Genomic DNA, 24,674 nt, shown 5'->3' with positions numbered 1-24,674 from the left:
GTGTTGTGCTTGTTCTGCAAACATTCTATTTGAACCTACCTATTTTTCTTACATGCAATCCATTAAAAGACAAAAAATAAAGCTTTCCAGTCCATGCAAAGGTATGAGAAAAAGTTAGCAATGGAGAATCCAACAATAGTGTGGTAAACTCAATCCATTCTCTTTCTATTCAATGAGAGCAATAGAAAATAAATAAGTACCTTAAATATCATCTTGCACAAACACAGACACATTAAAGTCAATGAATATAATATGAAACTTCACACGCACACACAGAACCAGAGCTATACATCACAGCAAGAAACCAACAACAGAAAAAAGCAGTGTGCAAAGCCGACATGTAGGAAGTGCAGGAACGCAAGGGCAGCAGCTGATTTTTGCACCTGGTAAAGCCATCATGGAAAGATCAGCAGGTCAGAAGCAAAGCGAATGAGGGCGTAAGATGTGGGCATGCAATGGGAACACTGGAGAGGCAAGCCACCACACACAAACTTTATGGAGTTAATGTATGAAAAAGCTTACTTCATTTAGAAAGCTCACTAATTGGTCTACCGTTAAATAATCAGTTTTGTCTCCATTGCTGAAAAGAAATTTATTAGAAAAAGTAAGTTTTTGTATATGACGCTACAGTAGGTACGATTTACATGTTGACATTTTGTTGATGACAATTCTAAACTTATTTTCTAACCCTGACGTAATGGTGCATTCTTAAAAATGGCCAAGAGACTAAAAGGAAAAGGAACAAAACGAAACAGCGGTAACAAAGGAAAGAAAACATTCCTACTAGCTCACAGAAATTGTTTGCAATTCTTTTAGCCTTACCCAAAAGAGGTTACTTTAAAAACAACATGTAAGTCATCCATTTGAAATAACTGGAATGAATGAACTTTTCAACAACAAAATAACATTCCAAATTGAATTTAGTTAGTTCACATAACGAGTTAATACCTAACAGAGCAGGTTAAAATTGTAGGGCGTTAGTAAAGCTGATGCAAGGGGATGGGTGGGGAGAAGTTCCAGTTAACTTATGTAAAAGTTTCTCCAAAATTCAAAGTGAACTTTTACACTGGTAAACTAAGGGGTGAAAATGTAACCCTGACTAAATATTTCTAGATACTATCAACATACTATATTCAAATACTAGGACAAAAATGTTTTAAAAATCTAACAGGATAACATTGCCATGACACTTTCTCATAAAGCAACTTACATTTTTTTAAAAAGGTCTTCTATGTCTGTCCGAGGACAAATCTTTTGGGTCAGTTCATAGAACTTTTCATAAGTAAATGCTGCAGGTTCAATTTCATCATTCTGTAAAGAATGCAAGAGTCTCGTAAGTCAATGAATATTTTTTTTCTCTTTGGAAAGGGCTGGAGCAATAAAACAGTAGTAGGGTGTTTGCCTTGCATGCAACCGGCCTGGCCGACCCGGGTTCGGTTCCTCTGCCCCTCTCGGAGAGTCCGGCAAGCTACCAAGAGTATCTTGCCCACACGGCAAAGCCTGGCAAGCTAACCGTGAGGTATTCGATATGCCAAACACAGTAATAACAAGTCTCACGATGGAGATGTTACTGGGCCCGCTTGAGCAAATCGATGAATAATGGAAGGACAGTGCTACAGTGCTCTTTGGGGAAAAAAATCTGTAAAGTCAGGAGGCAGAGTGATAATGTTACATTTAGAAGCCCAGGACGTCCATCTCTTATTCTTTCTTCTTTTTTTTGCTTTTTTTTTGGAGGGGGGTTCACACCCAGCAATGCTCAGGGGTTACTCCTGGCTCTACACTCAGGAGTTAGTCCTGGCGGTGTGTGGGGGACCATATGGGATGCTGGAGATTCAACCCGGGTTGGCCACGCGCAAGGCAAACCCCCTACCTGCTGTACTATTGCTCTGACTCCCCATCTCTGATTCTTGCTCAAAGAACCAGGTGTGGGTGGGCCATCCAACTAGAACAAAGCACTTGTCTATGAGCATTTCTACTTACAATGTAGACATGGTTTGTGTGGGTTTGTGTGTTCAAACATGGGCTACATCTGGGATTACTTCAGGCAACACCCCATAGAACAAATCTCAATCTGGACTCTTCCTCTACTGGAGGAAAGAGGGGAAGTGCCTATCTAAGCCAGCAATTTTCAACTAGAAGACATAAGGCCCCTTGTGGGTGCCTGGGATAATTCAAGCAAATGACTTGTGAAAAGGATGTTAAAAGGGGGAGAGTGGGATGGTGGTAGTGGCAAAAGACTAAGAGATCAAAGGAAGGGGTGGGGTGAGATACAGGATAAAAAAAAAGGTCAGAAGAAGCCCATTGTCAGACAGAAAAATGTTGAGAAACATTGGTCTAAAGTGATGAAGAAAACAAAACCAGTACGGACTTTTGCTATTTTTTTTTTATTTTTTATGAGACCAGAAAAAGGAGTTCATGACAACTGTATAAGATTTTTTCCTTCCAGGGGCCACAGAGAGTACAGTGAGTAGGGCGTTTGCCTTGCATGCGACCGACCCAGGTTTGATCCCTGGCATCCCATCTTGTCCCCTGAGCACCGCCAGGAGTAATTCCAGAGTGCAGAGCCAGTAACCCCTGAGCATTGCTAGGTATGACTCAGAAAGTTAAAAGAAAAAAAAATATTTTTCCTTTCATACTGAATTTTCTATTTCAAATAGGACTAATTAAAGCAGTCACAGAGTCACAGGCTGGAGGTCTTTTTTTCTTTTGCAGTAAATAAGTTAATGCTAATTATTTTAAATCCAAAGGGCAGTGAGCACTAATGGTTTGCTTATGGAGAGGTGCTTCAAAACACCTGGACAGCTGTCGCAAACAACTGAATTTATTAGTTAATTATTCACTTTAACACTCTAGGATCCAATGTGCAGGGGTTTTGTAAAAAGTAAGCTTTACATAGCTATGCAAAAGAGCAGTCTGTCACTCCTTTCCTTAATCCAGTTGACAAAAAAACATTTTGAATTATATTACTTGAGCTAGAGAATATTTAGATTAAAATGTCTAGAAAATAGGAGATGGCAGCACTGTCCTCCCGTTGTTCATTGATTTGCTCGTGCGGGCCCAGTAATGTCACCATTGTGAGACTTGTTGTTAGAAAATAAGAATAAGCGATAAAAAAATAACCATCAGGCCAGAGAGAGTACAGAAAGAAAGCTACTTGCCGTGCACATAGCCTAACCAGGTTCAAGCCCTGGCACCCCATACGGTCTCTCAAGCCAACCAGGAATAATCCCTGAGTGCAGGGCCAGGAGGTAAACTCTGAGTACTGGATGATGTGGCCCAAAACAAAGTAAATAAACAAAAAAAGGTGACTATCAACGATTTACTCTCTAAACCTGAGATCATTTTAACATTGAAGATCTGCCTTATTACATATAAGAACATAAACACAAAATAGAAACACATCATTCAATTAATGATTACCTTTCCACTGGGAAAGCCTAGCTCCTTGAGTGCTTGAAAGATCACCTTTTCCGTTTTCCCCGAAGCAAAGGTTCTAGTAATACTAGGACAGAAGAGAACCACAATTATTAATTCCATTTTTCCTGATGCAAAGATCCAGTAATAACAGGGAAGAGCCAGGTTGGGGAAGCAAGGAGGAGATGAAAAGGAGAACAAAATGTTCAGGTATTTTTCACTTCACAAATTAGCTCTTGAAATCTCTCTCAGATCACTAGAGTTTATAATCTAGTGAACTAGTGAGGAAACTTGCTTTGAAGACAAGAAGTTGCCTGTGAACATCATGGAAAACACCATGGTAACTTGTAATCCTACCAAATTTCATTCTTAAGAAAAAAGGAGAGTGGTAGATGGGTCCATAGCTGGATCTGTACCTAAGCAAGAGTTGGGAAGGAGGAATTTTAGCACCTACCCCATAACTCTGATTACTTATCTTGAATTCTCATGTACTGAACAGACACATAAAGTTTTTCCAAGTGAAACACCCTCCAGTTCTTGGCTATATGTTAGCTGTCTCAGAGGTGGGGGTTTTATTTATGTAAGTGAAAGGGGATAGAAAGAGGGGATCACATATTCATTTCAAAAGAACCTTGTCACCAGATTTTGAGACAAGATATTTTTGAATTCCGATACTCGTTTTTCAATAAGCTTCAGTCATCTCAAAGTTGTAAAATGGATAAAACTCTAGTGAACATGTTTCATACTCCCAGTGATGATGAAAGAGGGAAAGAGAGTGGCCAAGATTTAGTTCAGCAGTTAGGGTTCATGCCTAGTATGCATCCAACTTGGATTTAATTCCTGATACTATATACAGGTCTTCCACGCACTACTGGGTTGGAGAACTAAAACAACTTTTAAAAAGTAGCCCTGGAGGCCTCTAGACCCTCTAGGATGGCCTGGGTACCTCCAGCACCACAGAGTCCGAACAGCATCACATCTTCAGGTCCTATCATCGAACTCCTGGTGAGCCTAGTATCAGCAGTTGGATCCCTTAGGCCTTCTGAGTACCACGCAAGAGTAGAAAACAGAAATTCCTCACGATAAATACATTAGTAATCGACAAAGGCCTAGTTTCCTTTGTGAAGGCTGACTTTGAAATTCCTTCCCCACGAGCACAAGAGACTTTTTGAGAATACCTCCCCCTGCTCCACGTTGCCATATTTTCTAACGTTCACATTAAGTGGAAGGCAAGTTCCCAATGTAAGCACTGAGTCAGGTATTCGTGATGAGTGGGTTAAAGCACCACTTCAACTGTAGAGCACAAATCCCCAAAATAGATTGGGAAGGACTAGCTATAAGTACGTAAATTGTTATATGTTCATTCAAAGCATAAGTGATTCATTCTTGGTCCGAGATTACTTCCAGAAGTACATTTTTAAGCATGCTTGAGGCAGCTGTATTCAGATCTAAGAAGGTCTATGACTTCTCTTAAACAATTTACTGGCAAGCACAACCTATGTTAAGTGGCATCAAACAAACTGGTTTCTAGTATAAAGGTGTTGTCTACCTTTATTTGTATTTCTCTAGAGTTCATGGAATTTATATACATTGGATTAGACTGAGATCTAACTTATCTCAATCTACTTCAAATCTACTTCAATGCTCTTTGTGTGTGTGTGTGTGTGTGTGTTTATGTGTGTGTGTATTAGGTTATGTTTAGTAGGTGTGATTAGAAATCATAGTCCTGCACTAGGACTGATACCTGGCATTTAGAGTATAATCAGGAGGCCAATCTTTGCAGAGCAATCTCAGCTAACTGAGCACCAGTTAGGGTCAGATAGGCTTTGTCAAGAGATAAAAGCTGACCTTCAGGCCAGGGATGCAGGAGGTCATAAACTGAACCTGAATGTAGGAGGTTCTAAATACACTGGAGCCTTTTGGTATGACAGAAAACTTGAAATTTTGTGGAAGGTGAGATGGAAAAGAGGGAAGAGTGTATGTGAGTATAATTTTCTGGCTAGGGCTTTGAGAACTGCTAAGAAATAAGAATTAGAACAAGAATTTCCCTGGGACTAAAACGGTCTAAGCACTGGCAGTGACGGTAGGAGGTAGGTAGATAAAAGAGACAGTAGAGAAATAAAAGGTTTCCAGTGCCACGGTAGAATAAAATTCATATCGAAAAATATTCCCAGGACTAGAGAGGTAGAACAGTGAGAACGTGCTTGTCTTGCACACAGTCAACTTGGCTTGATCCTTTCTAAGCCCTGTCAGGAGTGATCTCTAAGTACTAAGACAGCTGAGTGTGATCCAAACCCCAGGAAAAAAGAAAAGAAATAAAAATAATTCGGAGAGAGAAAATGTAAGTCTAACACAAGATAAAGATAAGATGGCAAAAGGTGGCAATAGTACGGCAGGCAGAGCATTTGCCGTGCTCAAGGCTGACTGGGGTTCAAACCTGGGCACCCCAAGCACTGCCAGGAATGATCCCTGAGTGCAGAGCCATGATTAAGCTCTGAGAACCAAAAGCTTAAAAAAAAATAAAGAAAATAGGTGGAATTGTAATCAAAGAGGTCCAAGTGGGAAAACAAGTGCAATAAAGCTTGGTGGGCCATTCCCTCGATTACTGCCTTCTATCCAGTCAGCTTTCTGCATCACTCCTGATTTTCAAGACTTACTGAAGGATAAGGAGATTGTGCAGCCAAGGTGAATTCCTTGATTTTAGTTGCATCAGAAGTTCAGTAGAATGGCATTTAATTAGGGTTCTAAGAGTAACACACTTTTCAATGGCTGGCGATGTTGGAAAACCACCATTAGAGTCTACAGAATGGCACTTCAGAAGAATAGAGGTTTTTAAAGGAAGTACGATTGATTTATTCAACTATTTATTCCCACCCACGAACTAGCATGTAGTGCAGCTAAAAAGTACTCAAGTGGCCTGGTTATTTTCCACATTCCAAGGGACCTTTTAGGTGATGAGGACAAAAATATCCTAGATATGGCAGAATTCTAGGAAGGGCTTCTTACTCATTGCTTGCTCTCAAAGGACCTGCAATCTGTATAATCGTTTCTTAATTTTTTAAAAAAAATGTTTATGTAGGCACTGTGATTGACAAGGCTGTAAGAGTTCCTGGCGTACAGTGTTCTAACTCTGAACCCAGCCCCAATATCACTGTCCCTCTGAGTCAGGGTTCCCTCCCAATTCCACTCCATCTCCTTATCAAATGTACTTTTGGGGTTTAATTCTTGTCAGTTAGACCACATATGTCACAATAGTGTTGACACTTACAGTTTTGATGTGTACAGTTATCCAACCTCAATACCTGTGAAGTGTTCAAGACCCCTGCCCCAAGTCCTCATGTTACTATCAGTGTTCTATATAATGGGAAAAGCTGGGATAGACTCATGTAACAATCCTTGCAGGGCCAGGTCTCCTGGAAGGCAGGTGGGGTATTCAGGATGTCAGCAGATGACTCATGAGGGCTGCTGTCACCATACTTGAGGTCGCGGCCTTTATAATGACAACTTTCTTAAGGAAGAGAGGGGACCTTTCCCAGTCATAGTCCATAACTATTGTCTCACTACCATTTCTGACTCTCTGGCCAGAGGTTCGGAATCCTGGTGACAAAGAATGGGAGAATACAAATAAAAAGCTTTGTTTTGAGTGGGAAGATACATGGAGTGTAAGCATGTAAGTCAGAGAGAAAGGAGACTGTGTGAAACTGTGCAACAGATGAACCCACTCTTCAGTTGTCATTCCTCCAACTTCCTGGATACTTCATTTTGGTTAATGCTACAGAGCAGAACCATTACCAGGCTATGTCAAGACTACGGAGCCAGATTCCTTTCTAACAGCATGCGCACTGCCCCTAAGAGTTTCCATTTAAAAAATTCCAGGATGATAGTGATGAAATGATATTTTAAAAGTGTTTACTCTTTATATCCATTAAAACATCCAGAACAATTTCCACCTTGGCAGCTCATCCGCCTAGAGATTTGTCTCCTTTTTTTCTGGCATGGTATCAACTCAAAACAAATCTTAAACAAACTACTCCCGAAGCACAGATGTCTTGTTTCAAACACCTGTTAACACCAGTGGGGAGGAAGAAGTCATGTCAAAGAGACCAAGATGATAAAACACCTGGGATATTTCTTTTGAAAAAATGGGGTAATAATTTTTGTATGCTAACATGCTAGATAAATATCTTTGGAACCAGAATAGGTCCTGATGCTTGTCTAACCACAGCTTGATCAACAGGATATATACAAATGTAACCAGACCTGCTAGTTAGAGGTGCTCTGATTACAATCTATATATTTCCACTTTGTCCATTTCCTGAGCCTAGCTGTGCTCTTTAAGGCCGAACTAATACATTACTTCAATACTACCTTTTAAATTTTTTTTGGTGGGGGTACTGGACCCGTACCTGGGAGTGCTATGCTTAGGTGTTGCTCCTGGAGGTGCTTGGAAGAAAATAAGATGCTAAGAAATGGGGCTGTACTATCTCTCCAGCAATTAATCCTGATTTTAAATTGAAATGCACTATATATTTGGAAATAGTTATAAGATGTTAGGACACATTAAAAGGATTAATCTTCTACTCTCAAAAGAGCACAAGTACTTAAATAGCTATCAGTATAAAGTATCTTTCCCAACTCCCTGGCCACTATTCTTTTCACATTTGACAGAATTGTTGAGATGGCTAAGAGGGCATTTTTCAAACTTCTGAAGTTGACATAAATAGACTTGTTAGTAAGTTACCACACAAAAAGCAGAGACTCCTCCATATAGATTTATAAAGTGTTAAAGAATGCATGAGAGAGACAACCTTGTAAATACCCAATTAAAAATTAAGTAAAAATAATAGTGCCCAGTGATCTTTTTGATGGATCACATATTTTTGATTTCCTCTTTAATATTTCAGTTATGTCATATGGGTACTTCAGTTTATGGTTGTATAATACATAGCATTAAGGAAAACAATGATTTCTAGAACAAATCTGTTAAAGGTGAAAAGAACAGCATCGAGGGAGTATGGAACTACTCTTACAGAGATGCAGAATGGAAACTGCAGTCACAGTAAAGTGGCCGGGCTCACAGAGGAAAGAGGTATAAGTTACAGATGGCCTGGAGGGGTCAGCGAGCCCCTGATTCAAGGCTATTAGGTGTCACACAGTTGCTGATCTGTTCACTTCACTTCTGAAAAGCAACATTCCTAAAAGAACATTGCAATTACTTAGTAACACTGGGTTCTTTTTGATGTTGCATATTGTGGTCTTTGCTAAAGTGGTATATGAAGAAGCAAATACGAGCCTGTGTGGAGAATCCTTGCTCAGTGGTTTGCTCCCTGTGTTACATCATCTGGGCTGTTCATGATCCCTTAAGTTCATGATCCCAAATACACTCTCGGCTTCCGATGGGCAGCAGAAGCTCGGGGACCTGGTCCACTTCTAGAACTCCAGGAAGCACTTAGAAATACCACCCACCAAAAGACAGGCTAAGAACTCCCATTACCACCACTGCAAGGGCACCTGCACCTGTACCTGTTGACCACTGACAACCTTCCTACCTGCCAGAGAGTGAAGGGCAGCAAAAAGGGAGGCAAAAGGTACCCTCAGAGGGTGAAACAAGTCACCCCTAGAACTGAAGATTGTGGAGAAATATCTGGGACTTGTCCTCGTCATTATTGATGCCACCCATGTTTTATAGCTCCTCTCCCTCCCCCCTCCCCCACCCCCTTGTCCCTGTCACTTTGGACAGAGTAAAGATGAGAGAAGCAATCCTAAAGAATGTGATGTCAGCACTGGCAAGAAGCCAAAGGAGCCCACTGCCCTGGGCAGCAGAGGGGCAGCAAAACCCAGGACAAGAGTGACTAGTCCAGTACCATGTTCCATAGACCCGGTCTAAAACCAGTGACACTGGTCAACTGACTTGTGTTCGGCTCATAGATGTGAAAGGGTCAAAAGTCACCAGTCCACCTACTTTCCCACTAGATTACACATAAACTGCTTTAATCTTAGCTGCTGGTTGCTCAGAGTAAGTAGATTAAAGGCATTTAGAAATCTAAAACGGCACCGGTTTGATGATACCTTTCAGGTGTTCTTTCATTCTTTAGAGCTACTGCGACCTACAGCGATGGAAATAATCTCTATGACCAAAATACAGAATTTAATGAAATGATTTAAACCAAGCTTCCAGAAATATTCTTGCTTAGAGGAATTAGCCGACAAGTGCTCAGGAAGGACCCTCTTGAGCATCTGATGTCATGAGGGTGATACTAGACAGGGAAGCAGATAGGAGCAAAGCACTTACCTCCGCACTGGAATTTTACCATTGGTGTTGGTCATAAATGCCAATTTCATCCAGCTGCAAAACAACAAGAACAGCATTGTCTTAACGTTTCTCAGGACGAACAGCTTCGCTCCAGTTATAACTTTAAAATAGAATGTATTCAGACAAAGAACATTTATTCTGAAAACCAGAGAGAGTAAGTATCCTGTGAGTTGAATTCAGAGTTGTCAGAACAAATTAAAAATTCTCAGTTAGTTTCACATGAAAATATCTTTTTACTACAAATAGGTCTCAAATAATGCATGGACATACTTACACTAAAAAAATGTACCATTTATTTGAAATTCAAATTTAACTGAGAATCCCTATTTTATCTGACAACTCCAGATGACTTAAATACACGGCTTGCTTTGAGCAAAAACAACTGCCAATAGTTACTCAGTGGTTTTCCTGGTCTTTAACTGTTGCTTTTTATTAATATAACAATGTGGTGAGATGGTGACATTGTGATGATAACAACAGCCAAATTAGTCTTCAGTACCTAAGGGGGACTTCTCCAGCTTTCAATGTCCAGCTTCATCAAAAGTAGAAACTAAAATGAGGGTCCTTAATTTATAATGTTAAGGAAGTACATCAACTCAAATAAATGCTCAAGTGAATGGTGAGAAATCCCTTGCTTTCTCCAGACATTGGGGATGCAAGGGGATCCAGAACACTTTGTATTTTTGTTGTTAGAACTCTTCTTGGCCAGTGATCCCACTCTTCCATTGGCACTGCAGTCAATTAATAATAGCCTAACAATTAGCATGGTGTGAATATTTGTTATGGGGAGGGGTTAGAGAGGGGAGAGAGAGAGAGAGAGAGAGAGAGAGAGAGAGAGAGAGAGAGAGAGAGAGAGAAAGAGAATGAAGAGAATGCTTGCACGGATTACAGGTGTGAGGGAAGCAGAGAGGGCAGGCAAACAGTTACATAACATGGTGGGCTTAAAAACTATGGTTTGTTTTTAGCCTCAGTTCTCAGGCTCATGATTTGCATCAGAATTGATGGAAATGGCCTGTTGGACCCTTTTCAGCCTGCTGTTGGCTATGGACATTCCGTCAGGAGGAGGGAAGACTGTCATACTCCAGTTGTGGGGAATGTCCCTTCAGCAGAAGTCTGTTCTCTAGGGTCAAGCCTTAGTGAACCTAAACCATCCAGCAGAGGGTGGATGAGTCACCGCCAGCTCCCTAAAGATATCTGGGTAAGACACCTGAGAGCGTGTACAGCTTGCTGTCCAGATATGGAATGTCCATGTTAGGAGGAAACTAGTGCTTGGGATTCTAGAGTAGCATCAAAATATTCCCTGGGTTTCATTTTACATTTAAGAGGACATGTCACAGCCACTTCAGATAAAAAAAATAAGCATAGCAAAAAGACACAAGAATAATGAAATGATTCCCCTCTCAGATCTGGAAAGAAAATTGGAGAAACGGCAAAAAAGTCAAAGAAACTAAAAAAAAAAAAAAGAAGAAGAAATGGGAACCAGGTACTGGCTTAGGTGCAACCCAATGACCTTACTTCATCTGCGTGGTGATTTGGCAATAAGAGCTCTTAGAAATGAAGCCATCACTTCCATTTGAAGAAGCTGATGTTAAGGCACCCAGCTACAACTTGCAGACAGTTACCCAGTCACTAAGTTAGTGGGTTAGGGAAACAGGGGTTAGTACCCAGAGTCTTAAGGACCAGAAAATGGAGTAAAGTGCCCAAGCAGTACAATAATCACCCTCCTGATGCTCGGCATGGTTTTCAGAGACATAGGGTGATCACCACAGTTCCTCAATTCGGTTCCCTTCTGCACCCCGCAAATTCCATAAATCACTGCCCCCCAGACAGGCTAACTTTGATTTTGACTAGGATTTCTGCTTGGATAACTTTCATGTCACCTTGGGAGGATGCTTGGATAGCGTTAAAAGTCGACCACGGTGGGAGCCGGAGCTAGAGCGACAGAGGCGTTGCTCTCCTGCAGCTGCCCCAAGTCTGACCTCTGACACGCCACATGCTCCCCTGAACACCTCCAGGAATGGCCCTGGAGCGCGGAGCCTGAGGACAGTCAGGAGTGACCCGAAAACAATAGAAACAAAACCAAAAATTCTACCACTACAGTACACTGAACTACAAAATCCATTCCTGAACTGAATAAGGCCCCTTGGGTTCCCTTAGATAGTACCAGGGATCAGAGATTCCCCCACACTCCCCTTTCGGTTGTGATGGGGTGACACGCACAAGTGCTGCCCCTAGACAAGCTGAGGAGCGGCATGGCACTGGAGAGAGAGCCCACGGGCTCTCACTTGGAATACCTGTGTCCTACTAGAGCCCTTTCTCCAGACCTTCATTACCGTAAGAGGCGTTCACAAGTGCATGAAGAGCTATTTATCAGCAAATTGAGCTTGGGGGCACAAAAGCTGGACCCCACAATCCAACAGACACTTGGTGGGCAGGGCTGAGGGAGAAGCAGGGGCTGAAGTTTTACAATTTTCCTGCCACCGGCCACTCTTTCCTTTCAGTTTCCGGTTGTAGCTGTATCACACGATCTCTGCAAGGTGGCGTGAACAGAACTGGCGGACAACGGTCGACCTCTCCACAGGCAGAAACTTGGAAGGGAAGGCAAGCAAAACTTGCCTGGACATACACGTGATGTAACTTATCTATTGCAATAGTAAAATGACCAATTGCTGATTATAGCCAAGAACAAAGCTGCAAAAATAACTCACTACTCACTGTTTTTTGAGGCATGTCATTGGGCTGACGTTGTTGGCCCTGAAGTTGTGTATGATTGATCTCAGACCTTCGACCCATTGCTGAAAGAGAAAGAAAAGGTGTTCTTGGTGAGCAAATCTGCACAAAGATAGTGTTTTTTTTTCTTTTGGGTCACACCCAGCGATGCTTAGGGGTTACTCCTGGCTCTGCACTGAGGAATTACTCCTGGTGGTGCTCAGGGAACCATATGGGATTCTGGGAATCGAACCCGGGTCAGCCGTGTGCAAAGCAAACGCCCTACCTGCTGTGCTATAGCTCCAGCTCCCAAATACAGTGGTTTTAATTAGACAGTGAGGAACCAGTTTTTGCAATAAGAACATAAATTCTTGCCACACAGTCATCTTCATTCGGCACGCTCATCTTACTATTTAGTAAACAGTGTTTATTCTTTTCATGAAGAGAAATGTGCCCTCTGTAGTGTCATTAAACACTAAGGTTGTCACGAAGGAATGCTGACCTCTGATTGACTTATTGAGATCTCTATTTGTAGCCTATTTGAATTTAAGCCCTTGTGCAGTCATTGGCAATCTTAATTATTTCTAAACAAGCTTACAGGCTACATGATGACATATTTCGCTGTTCCCACTTCAGACAATGACTGCATTAGGAGTTCATAAATTTTATTTGGTGACTCTACTTCAGCCTAAGAATAATATATCTTACCTGTCCATGTTTTCTAGCGAGGCCTTAAAAAGTAAAATATGCACCAACTGCCAAGGTATGCAAGCAATGATGTGTTTATACAATTTCTATATAAGGATTTGGACATCAATTTAGTTCATAACATCACTCCATGGATTTACAAGGACAAGTGAAGAAATATTTTACATGGCAGAAAGGAATTTGAGTCTCTTAATGGCATTTTACTGGAAATGAAGGCTAGTGTGTGAATGAAGGTCACTTTTTCCTTGGATCCAACAACTGATATCAATAACTGCAACATCAACTTGTAAAATAAAGAACCAACTCTCAGCAAAATTTTGTATCGATTTTGTAAAAATTTGTATCAATTTTGTAGCAAATCGATACCATGGGTGTCTATACCACTGGAGGCCTCACATAAACATAAACTGATACCTAATCTTAAATTTATAGATTACTAAATTTGTGTTCTGCAAAAGGGAAACATTTTGTAGTAGATATTTATAGTCCAGTTTTGCAGTCACTAGATAGCTATTTAAATCTAACTTTAATAAAAATAAAATTCAGTGCTCAGTTAGTTACATTGCAAATGTTATAAAACTGGAGTCAAAGATATAGCACAAGAATTAAGTAACACGCCTTGTATATGGCTGAACGTGGCTTGATAACCGGACCATGTGTTCCTTCCAGTTTTGCTGGGTACTGCATTAGAGGTCAGAGTCACTGTGTACATATGGCCCCGCAGAACCCTAAGAGCACTGCATGTTGAGCCCCTACTTTGCACCACAGGCCAGATGGCTAAGAATGACTTGGAGAGGCCCCCAGGCCTCATGAGTACTGATTGGAAGTCCTTCTACCCAGCAAAAAATAGAAATAGGGCCTACTATATTGGACAGCACAATATTTTCATTACTGCATCAGTTTCTACCAGACAACACTGAACAGTATAACCAGGTTTAACACGATTGAGTCAGTCCTTATAAAAGTCAGAGGTGATGATTGAGTCCTATAATGTGTGTGTGTGTGTGCGCGCGCGCGTGTGTGATTTTTTGTTTAACTGTGGTAAAATGATAAAAAAAAAAATTTTAAATTTTAATTTTTTGGGCCACACCAATGATGCTTAGGGGTAACTCCTGGTTCTGTATTCAGGAATCACTCCTGGCAGTGCTTGGGGGGAACTTATGGGATGTTGGTTGGCCATATGCAAGGCAAGCACCTTACAATCTGTACTACCTCTCCAGTCCCTAAAGTGGAATTTCTTAATCACGTTAATTCTAATTGATGATTAAAATTTTGAAGAGCCATCCTTCCCACCCTCCTTCATGGCAGCTATTTCGTTTATTGTCTCTTTAACATTGGCACACAAATGTTCCAATTTCTCTACATCCTCACCGACATTTATCATTTCCTGTTTTGTTTCTGTTTTTGTTTGTTTTGATAACTCTCTGGCCGTCAGGACTGCTACTAAGGGAGCTTTTGCTTTCCCCTTTGTGCTCTAGTCATATCTAAGAGCTTTCTGAGGGAGGGCAGAGGCATTATAAGAGCTACATTTCCTTTCAGGACTAGAAAAGGCCATTTTCTGAGAACTGTAAATAGCACCGAGAGCCTCAGGAACCATGACAGTGAAGTCAGGAGTCTAAGGGAGGAAAAAGATATAAAATAGTTGTATTAAAGAAATACTGCGATTATTTTCATCATCAGCCCGCATTCCTGTTCAGACTATTGGCTGCAGCTCCCTGGGGACCATCAAATATCCTGTTATTGGTCTGACAAACCACAGGCCCACACAGTTTCCCAAGAGGAGACAGAAAAAGCACAAATAATTTCACTGGCATTAACTGGGAAGCATTTTTTTCTCGACCTGAAGGCTTGTTATAAGTTCCAAAACACAAAAGCCCCTGATTTCCTGGGGCTAAAGAAATAGTAGACAGTTTCTGAGAATGTCTGCTGTTTTATATTTTTCTGTCCTTTTATTCTATGGGTTTTAGAAAAAAATGACAGAGATGCCTAGATGTAAGCGTGGACAACTTGAATCCACCTGTTTAAAACAGTGCCATAGTCAGGGGATAAGGTAGTTGGGTTCCTTGAACACAGAGCCAGGAGTATTGGTTATGAGAGTTGCTGGGTGTGGCCCAACTATGCCTTCCCCATGTAATCCCTTACTGTCACACTGTCACTGTCCTCCCATTGTTCATCGATTTGCTCGAGCGGGCCCAGTAACGTCTCCATTTTTTGAGACTTGTTACTGTGTTTGGCATATTGTGGGCAAGAGCATCTCGGTAGCTAGCTGGGCTCTCCAAGAGGGGCAGAGGAATCGAACCTGGCTCGGTCAGGCTGGCTGCGCGCAAGGCAAACACCCTACCGCTGTGCTGGTGCTCCAGCCCATGTAATTCGTCAGTCCCCCAAAATACCCAACTTTGGTGATGGACCTTGTTACTGTGACAGAGAGTCCCTAAGACTGAACTAAGAGGTCATCATTCCAGTGATCACACTCCAGCTTCTGTGGATGGATAAAGCCACAGGGATCCTCAAGAGCCCTTCCTGGGACTGGGAGGTAAGTGACTGTTTCTCCCTGTGGTGACGGGGAGGTCAGTATCTGGCTCAGGGTCTCCAAGTCTGCACAGAACAGCCAGGAAACAGGACTCTGTCCTGCCCTTCATGCGACAACTTGTTCATTGGTCTCCCTTACCGACATGAAAAAGTTCTATTAAACCTTTCCTTCTATTATTTCTAGGTTAAGTACTCCCAGCATAAGGCTTAATAACGACAGAAAACAAGTATTTGGCTACTCTTTTTTTTTTTAATATAGAAAAACTGCCAGCAGGTGTCAGTAGAGTCCTAGAGTAAAGATGGAAAGTTGTAGAGAAATAAATGCATGTATCAACTTCCTCGTTTTCCGATTAACATAGCACTATAGCACTGTCCTCCCGTTGCTCATCGATTTGCTCGAGCGGGCCCAGTAACGTCTCCATCGTGAGACTTGTTGTTACTGTGTTTGTCATATCCAATACATCATGGGGAGCTGCCAGGCTTTGCTGTGCGGGAGCTGGCTAGATACTCTCAGTAGCTTGCCTCTCAGTAGCTTGCCGGGATTAACATGTTGAAGAAAATTAAAAACAAAAGAAACTAAGGCTTAGTTTTTTTTAAACATGAGGGTGGTGGGGGGTGAGGGGTGGATTGCTGAAAATATGCACAGATTTTTAACGCCCTGGAGGTCCATCTTGAAGCCTCTGGCTGCTTTGTTTTGAAAAGATGCCTCTCTGACCCTTGTTGAACACAGAGTGGCGCAACAATAACACACTGGGGCTATGATTCCTATTGGACTTGGTCTTTTCCCTTGGACCTGCCCATCCCAAGGGATGCTGGGAGCCAGACCACAGGGCCATTCTGCTCACATACACAAATGGGCAGTTTCTGTGCTTCAGAGAGCACTTGTACTTGTCACTGTGTTCTCGTGTTTCCGGTCTTTTCCAATGCTGTCAAATCGGACTTTGAGTTTACTTCAGCCCTTCAAAGGAGAAATCAAATGAATAAACAAAAGCAAAGGTCCTTCAAAGGGCTCTTGAGAGCTTGTGCTTCAGATGGTTTGTGGGAACTGACCAACAGAGGAGCTGCCTTCAACTCCCTCCTGGGAATGTTGCACTTCTCCTCAGGGACTCCCTAGAATTCTTTTTACCATTTATTGGCCCCGACTCATTTCCTGGCATGGCTGGGTCTCACCATTACCTTCTCCTTTGTCCCCACAACAATAAAATGTCACAGATCAAAATAATCTTCCCATTAAAAAGATGTATAAGACAGGCAGAAACAAACATACATACACAGCAGTATCATACATTTTTCTCTAATGGCTATTTATTTCTTTTCTCTTGGGGCCAGAGAGGTAGCACAGCAGGAGGGACATTTGCCTTGCATGCAGCTGACCTGGGGTTTGATCCCAAGGCAATCCGAACCCCACCAGACATAATTCCTGAGTGCAGAGCCAGGACTTAAACGCTGTAGGGGTTGGACCTTGGGCACCCCATCCAATGCTCTAAACACAGCCGGATGTGGCCCCTAAATCAAATAAAGAAGTAAAAACCTAATTATTGGGAAAAATTAATTTTTCTTTTTTGGTTTTTATTTCCTGGCCTTTTGGGTCACACCTGGCCCTACACTCAGGAATTACTCCTGGCATTGCTGAGAGAACCATATGGGATGCTGAGAATCTAACCCAGGTTGGCCGCGTGCAAGGGAAACACCCTACCTGCTGTGCTCCAACCCCCCAAAGTTAATTTCTTTGCAGAAAAAAAAAAAAAGGTATAAAGCATCAAAGCAAACACTCCCAGTATTGTGACTTTCACTTTCCACACAGGCGTGTATTTGGGATACTGAGAAAAAAATGGCCACAGGATTTACTCAAACAACCGGTACCACCATTTCTAAGTTTCTTTAAATCATTTTTCTTTCAAGACTGTAAAAATCCAAGTCTCTGCCTCTCACTACAAACTAACGAAACATAAAAGGAAAACGCATTCTAACTTTTAACCAAATTACCAGGGGAGAGCGCGAACGCAGTCCCCCACTACCACAAATTATGCAGTCGAGTTTCCCACATTTGGGGAAATCGCAGGGGTCAGCCCATCCGGAGTGCAATGGATAAGCCTCGCCCTGGGAAAACCACCTACGTGATCATGGTATCTCCCCTGCCAGGTAAGTATGAGTTCACTCGGCCGCCGCACAACTCACCCCCGACACCACCTCCCTTTACACACATGCCCACTTAGCACGGTTGCCCTCCGCATGCCCTCCGCACACTCTGACAGTCAAGACCCTCGCCGCAATCTCTCTCGGCCGGAAATTAAACACTTTCGTTCCTAGTCGAGGTCACAGCGTGCCCACAGGGCAGGACCAGGGTACTCTGCGGTATTGTCATCTGCATACGACACGCCCCTTACGGAAGTCCCGGACTTCCAGTCTTTTCTGCGCAGCCACTGAATCTGAGAGCGGTCTTCTAGACCCGCCTAAGTCTTATGGACAGGAGAGAGCCGTTGGGCACCGGTGATGTCCTGACGTTGAAGGGCCTATCAGCCTTGGATTAGGACTGTACTCTCTCCGATACTTTCTAGTCCTGTTATAAGTTCTAGTTCCGCAGAAACTTTAATTTACTAAAAATAAATAAATTTTTTTTGAGGGGGGGGGACTCACACTCAGCCACGCTTAGCATGGCTCAGCAATGCCTACTTAGTACCACTTGAGGTAGCGTTGTCTCCTGAACTCAGTCTCACTTCTGGGTTTTCTTGTATTTTTTTTTTTTAGTCTTTAGTCTAAGCAAAACAAAAACAAAAATTAAAGCCAGATTCCCCGTGATACTCTGCAAATCTGGTATGCAATGTTCTTCAAGGGAAAGACCTAATAGCATCCTCAATCTTTTGGCGTTCAGCAATTTGCTTTTTTAAAAGGAGGCTCTTGATGGGGGAAGTAGAGACATCGTAGCTAAATCTGTTTAAAAGTTAACTAGAGACTTCCTACTGAAGCCAGGCAGCAACAAAATCACCAGGGAGTTGTTAAAATGCAAATTGGGTCCTACCTGGGAAACATGTCCCTAGAGCCAGGAAACAGAAATCTGTGTTTTTGATGAGGTTTTCAAGAGATTATTTTGCAAACTTATATTTAAGAAGTACAGTTCTCAAATTGGGCTGTCAAAGGTGGTGTCTAGGATGCTTGTTAGAAATGCAGAATCTCGAGTCTTATCCTGGACTAGTTGAATCTGAATCTGTATTTACTAGGTTCCCAGGAGACTCAAGTGCACATTGTCATGAGAGGCAGAAATCTGCAGATTCTGAGCTTAAATAGTCAACCCTGGGCTATATATACCTCATAAGTAGCATATAACCTGGGCTATATCTTATCAGGCCCCTGCCGTTTGTCCTTATTATCTCTGATACACTGAGGGGCTTTTCAAGTTAAGATTTATAGTGTCTAGAAGAGTGGCCCCTACAGACTATCTTCCATTGTTCACCTAGGATGGTTTGAGTTGGTTTCCTAAGGGAGCTGATGAATGCTCCTATGGTGTGGTGTCAATAGTTGGGTCTACCTGATCTTTCCGTAAGATCTGAAAAGTTTCTGATCATTTTGGTTCCTGATTTGCTCATTGCTTTTGTCAAATCCCTCCCCAGAACCTAAACAAATCACACTGACTGGAATTAGAAATTCAGGCAAGTACACGGAGGGAATTGCTATTTAATGCTAGTTGGTACAAGCAAGAGGAGGCAAAATGGAGGCAGAGAGATAGTACAGTGGGTAGGGCATTTTCCTTGCATGTAGCTGAGCCAGGTTCAATTTCTGGCACCCCATATGGTCCCTGAAATCTGCAAGGAGTGATCTCTGAGTGCGGAGCCTGGAGTAAGCTCAGATATATAGATGTACCATGACTTTCCATGGCTAATGTGTCTGTGGTCCCTGCCTTCTGCCCCTATTAACTCTGATACATTGAAAGGACTTTTCAAGTAAAGATTTATAGAGGTAGGGCATTTGCCTTGCACACAGCCAACATGGCCAACCCAAGTTCGATTCTTCCGTCCCTCTTGGAGAGCCCGGCAAGCTACCCGTGACGTATTCAATATGCCAAACACAGTAACAACAAAGTCTCCAATGGAGACGTTACTGGGCCCGCTCGAGCAAATCGATGAACAACGGGAGGACAGTGACAGTGACAGTGACAGTATTGTAGTAAGACAACATTCTTTACAAGGTGTTTCTAATGAAAAATTGTGACATTTTATGAATCCCAAGAAAAATAATGGTTAGTGAAGTATCTAACTACATCCTTCTAATAAACCAGAAACTTCACTTTAGTAAGGTATTTGAATTTTAGACAGCCTCTAAAACATAGGCAGTGGTTCAGATCCAAAAACTAAAGATGCTTTGGGGGCTGGAGTAATAGCACAGCGGGTAGGGTGTTTGCCTTGCATGCGGCCGATCCGGGTTCGATTCCCAGCATCCCATATGGTCCCCTGAGCTACTGCCAGGAGTAATTCCCGAGTGCAGAGCCAGGAGTAACCCTTGTGCATTGCCAGATGTGACCCAAAAAGCCAAAATTAAAATAAAAAAATTCAAAAAAAAAATTAAAGATGCTATAGGTAAAACAATATAGTTATTAAAGGGTCAATACCAGTGTTTCTCCAAGTGGACAGTATTGTCCCCCAGGAGTCACTGGAAAAATATGGGGCAGTAGTTGCCAAAATACAACAAAGGGATGCATTCTGTTTGTTCACATAAAGAAGATAGATTTTCCAGTGTGTATTGAGTGGTTTTCTTTTTCTGGAAAGTAGTGGTAGGCCAAATAAGTTTTGGAATCTCTGGTGTATATAAGAAAGGTGAATAAAGTTAGCATAAGTATTAGCCAGTATTTGATGGTCAATATTTAACACTGAGGTTAGATTAGGGGAAGACACTTTCAGATGGTCTACCATCGGTAGACAATGTGGCTGGCATTAGAGACTAGATTGCAGTTACAAGAAAATATTTGCTAAATATTTTTTTTTCTTTGTCATTGGTAGGGTTCACATCTAATAGTGCTCAGGAACTACTGCTGGCTTTGTGCTCAGGAGTCACTACTGGTGATGGTCAGGGGACCATATATGGTGCCAGGGATTGAACAGGGGTTGACCACATGCAGAACAATTGCCTGAACTATCTTTCCAGCACTTAAGTCAGTATTTTTAAAACATGAATGTGCATTAATGCCCCCTGAGGATTCTGTTAAAGAGCTGACACAGATGTCATCAGGTATGTCTCAGGTATATTTTGCCTCTCTGATAAGCTTCCAGAAGATGCCATGAAGCACTGGGATCTGGATTTTTATGCCCTATTCATCTACGGGCAACAGATCTTGTACATTAATCAACACTTAACTGCCCTCCAGATGATGAAAGGTTTTCTGGTTTTGTTCTATTGAGCTATAATTTACATAGACTGGATGGTGTGTGGGATTCTAAGGCAAGCCTTTTTTAATGTTAAGCAACCATCCTTAGGGTAAGGACTACCAATGAAGATCTTTAAATCTTCATTGCCTAGTTTTGGATTTAAATTCTCAAAGACAAACTCAGACATGCAGATATAGACATAGATGTGTATGTAAAGGTATGCGTGTGCGCACGCGCACGCGCACGCGCGCGCGCACACACACACACACACACACACACACACTCTTCTGTGTGTTAGAGTCATTTAAAGAAAACTACAAGTAAGATACCTAAGAGCAATGTAGGTAACATCGGGGAAGATGAAGGATATTCCACAGTTACAGGGACTCCGGACCTAGCTATTAGGCCCAGGAAATGGGCCTGCAGAAGCCTCTTCCAGGTAACAGCTCCCTCCTGTTTAAGAGACATCAACTTAAAATCAGGATGTCCTGATAGGGAAGGTCTGCACTTCTTAGGAGAACACTGACTTGATAATTTGGTATAAAAACAAGAGGGAAGTCTGATTCCCAGAACTTGGAAACATGATCAGAAAGAATATGGTGAACCTGAAGGCCCACCAGCTTCAGACTGACTAGGCCTGAGGACTTGGACAGGTTGAAATCAACACAGCGGCTGAGGAAACTGAGTGCCAGCATTTCTATTTTTTTTAGATTTTTGTCCTGGATGTTAAGACCAGGTCTGAGGCAGGTTCTGGTCCAGGGATTTTAATTGTACTTTTTAATTATTCAATCCTTTTTTCCCAAATGCATAGAGGTTTTCAGGGTTTACTCCTAGGTCCATGCTCAAGGATCACTCCTGGCAGTACTGGGAGGGTGGGGAGGAAGTCACGTGCAGTCTCTGGGGGACCATGTGTGGTCTTGGGGGATCCAACCAGGGTCAGCTACATGCAAGGCAAGAACTCTACCTGTTGTACTATGATTCAAGAATTTTTAAACTGTAGGAATAATGGCAGAAAAAGCAGCGAGGCTACTGTTTTACTGAGGACTCGGCAAAATAGTTGAATATTTTATCTCTGTTTGTATCTCACAAACCAATATCTAAATTATGTTATGAAATGCAGTTCCTTTTCATGTCAACTACTTCTGGCTCTACTAAAGAGAGAGGAGCCGCTATAAATCCTTGAGTGTCAGTCTCATGGGACAGAATGTCAGAGTTGGCTAAGGGACAAAAGGCCAACAGCAGACAATGATAGCCATGAGAGAGAGTGAGAAAAGATCAGGCAAAGGAGTCTAAACTCCCCGGAACTGCTGCCCCATAAAGAAAAGTGCAGATAATAGAGATAATTTCCTGCAAAGTAAAAGAGGTAAGTTTGCAATTAAGATACAATCACATTGATAAAACCAGTTGGATGATGACCAACAGCAAACTATTGAAAACTGGTGGCCAAGAAGTTATTAAGAGGTTTGCAACAACAATCAGAACCCCCCCTCCCCCCAACACATATACCAGGAGTGAGGGTGGGGTCGAAATAGATAAAACTTTTTCTTTTTTTGACATAATGTCTCTTTAGAGAAAAACAGATTTTCTTTTTTTTCCCTGCCCCCCTTTTTGGGGTCAGACACTGATACTGATACTACAGATACCCTACTGTGCTCTGGAGTGTGTTCCAGGCTCTGCACTCAGGAATTACTCTTGGCAGTGCTCAGGGTACCACAGGGAATGCCAAGGATCAAATCTGGGTCTCCAGCCCCAAAATACAATTTTTTTTTCACCTGCTGTTTTTTGTCGACAAAGTAAAAGTGATGAAGGCTAAAGAAGGAGTTTATTAACTACTCTGCAATTCTTAGATCACCTTTGGAATATAGCAAATGAAATTCGGGGCAGGAAATAAGCTACCATATATGAATATGTTTAACTATGTTTGAAAGATAGAATGAGATGAGCCTGAATAATATTTATACTTTCCCAGTTAAAATTAGTTGAGTCACTCACAGATAGTCAAAACAGTCTGTATGCCTGGCTGGTTATCAGCAGGGGGGAATTGGGGTAAAAAGAACCTCTAAATAATCACAAGAAAGGAAAGGACATCCATTGCTAGTTTTGGTCATCAGTCAGAAATGAAAGTGTCAAATTCTCATACCAAATAGGTTTCTGTTTATCATTCCTGAGATGATTTTTATACAAGTCTGATACTACAGATACCCTGTTGCACTGTCGTATTGAGCCTAGAGAATCACGTCCCAAATAACCACATCTAAATCTAGATTAGATATCTGGAGTTATTTTACTAGAGAGATTGCTGGTAAAATATAATGTTGAAGGTAATAAGGAAATGTTACACTAAACACGCCCTCTCAGCTTGAGAATTACTGAACAGAAAGTTTCTGATTTCCTGAAAGACCTTATCTGCCTAACACAGAGCCTACTAAAAAACTCAATTGTCATAAATCTCCTCCCCAGGAACAATGCTAATCTTCTGTTTTGGATGATGAAAACTGATACCACACTTTTACTTTGTGAAATCTTCAAAAACTCTCATTATCTCTGATCCATTCTCCCATTTTTCTATCCCCCAAATTACTTGGAAATTATTTGGCCTTTCAGAAATGGTTTTTCTTCTTTCCTCTCTCTATTCGAATGCCATGTAAACATAGTCTCACTGCTATTTTTGTATTTATTTACTTCTTCCTGGGATGGCCTCATGAATGAAAAACTAAAAAATGGTAACTGTGTATGTGTTCCCCTGCTCATTTGTCTGTTATCAGCCTATCTGGCAGGTCAAATAGGGAACCAACAATTGTAAAGAAGAAAATGAATATACATATGTTCATTCAGAACGTATTCATGCTTTTTGCTCATCTTTACTGACTGCAGGGAAACGATGATGAAAGTTCTTTACTATTCCAAAGTCCAGAGCAGACACATTCCCACAAACTCCAAAAATTATTTTAAAAGAAAATGAGATATTTGGTTCATCTGATCTTACTTTAATATAATAACATCAAATAATGATTAAGATTCTAAATTTTAAGCACAGCACCCAAAAGGAGAGAGAGAACAAAAGGGAATGCCCTGCCACAGAGGCAGGGTGGGATGGAGGGGATGGGGGGGGGTGGAAAGGAGGGATACTGGGATCAGTGGTGGTGGAGAATGGGCACTGGTGGAGGGAAGGGTATTCAATCATTGTATAACTGAAACCCAAACACAAAAACTTGTAAGTCTACAACTGTACCTCATGGTGTTTCACTAATAAAAATTTTTAAAAAAATTCTAGATTTTTACAAAAAATGAGAACATCTTCCTAAACTAGTGAGAGAAAGCACCATTTTTGATCCCAACTGCCAAAATTGCAAAATCCTGGTTGTAAGACATAAGTGAACAGCTGGTGAATTAAAAGGTGTTCATAAAGTTGTTTCTTTGGCTGATGTCTATACTTCTAATCCCCTAGGTCACATTGCTCTTGACATGCACCAGTTGACAATATTGGCAAATTAAGTCATGACAAAATGAATAGTATTTCAACACGCAGACACATGCCAGCTGCATCTTCTCTGACAGAAATAGAGTTTCTGGCCAACTTTATCAAGGCACCATCAACTTCTTCAACTTAGACAAAGCAAACTGATAGGTATCAACTCCCCTCT

General features: G+C 41.7%; 1 protein-coding gene and 1 non-coding gene across 7 annotated transcripts in view; both read right to left on the bottom strand.

Annotated features, from left to right (window-relative positions):
- PLCB4 (phospholipase C beta 4) overlaps window positions 1-24,674 on the bottom strand; it is a 444,937-nt gene that overhangs the window by 103,195 nt on the left and 317,068 nt on the right. For all 6 annotated transcript variants that reach the window (XM_056121270.1, XM_056121275.1, XM_056121273.1 and 3 more), the window contains exons 7-11: window positions 12,443-12,522; window positions 9,707-9,760; window positions 3,421-3,502; window positions 1,211-1,311; window positions 523-580 (exon numbers count right to left, since the gene is read on the bottom strand). In XM_056121270.1, coding sequence (XP_055977245.1) covers window positions 523-580; window positions 1,211-1,311; window positions 3,421-3,502; window positions 9,707-9,760; window positions 12,443-12,522 — 375 coding nt within the window. The remainder of the gene's footprint in view (window positions 1-522; window positions 581-1,210; window positions 1,312-3,420; window positions 3,503-9,706; window positions 9,761-12,442; window positions 12,523-24,674) is intronic.
- Window positions 17,660-17,823, bottom strand: LOC130030844 (U1 spliceosomal RNA). The gene has a single exon (XR_008793519.1). It is a non-coding gene; the product is annotated as a U1 spliceosomal RNA (small nuclear RNA).

Source organism: Sorex fumeus, unplaced genomic scaffold (assembly GCF_029834395.1).
Source record: "Sorex fumeus unplaced genomic scaffold, SorFum_2.1 ptg000044l, whole genome shotgun sequence".
Taxonomy (NCBI): Eukaryota; Metazoa; Chordata; class Mammalia; order Eulipotyphla; family Soricidae; genus Sorex; species Sorex fumeus.
The sequence above is the reverse complement of the archived record's forward strand: the minus strand, read 5'-3'. Positions and strand labels throughout refer to the sequence as shown.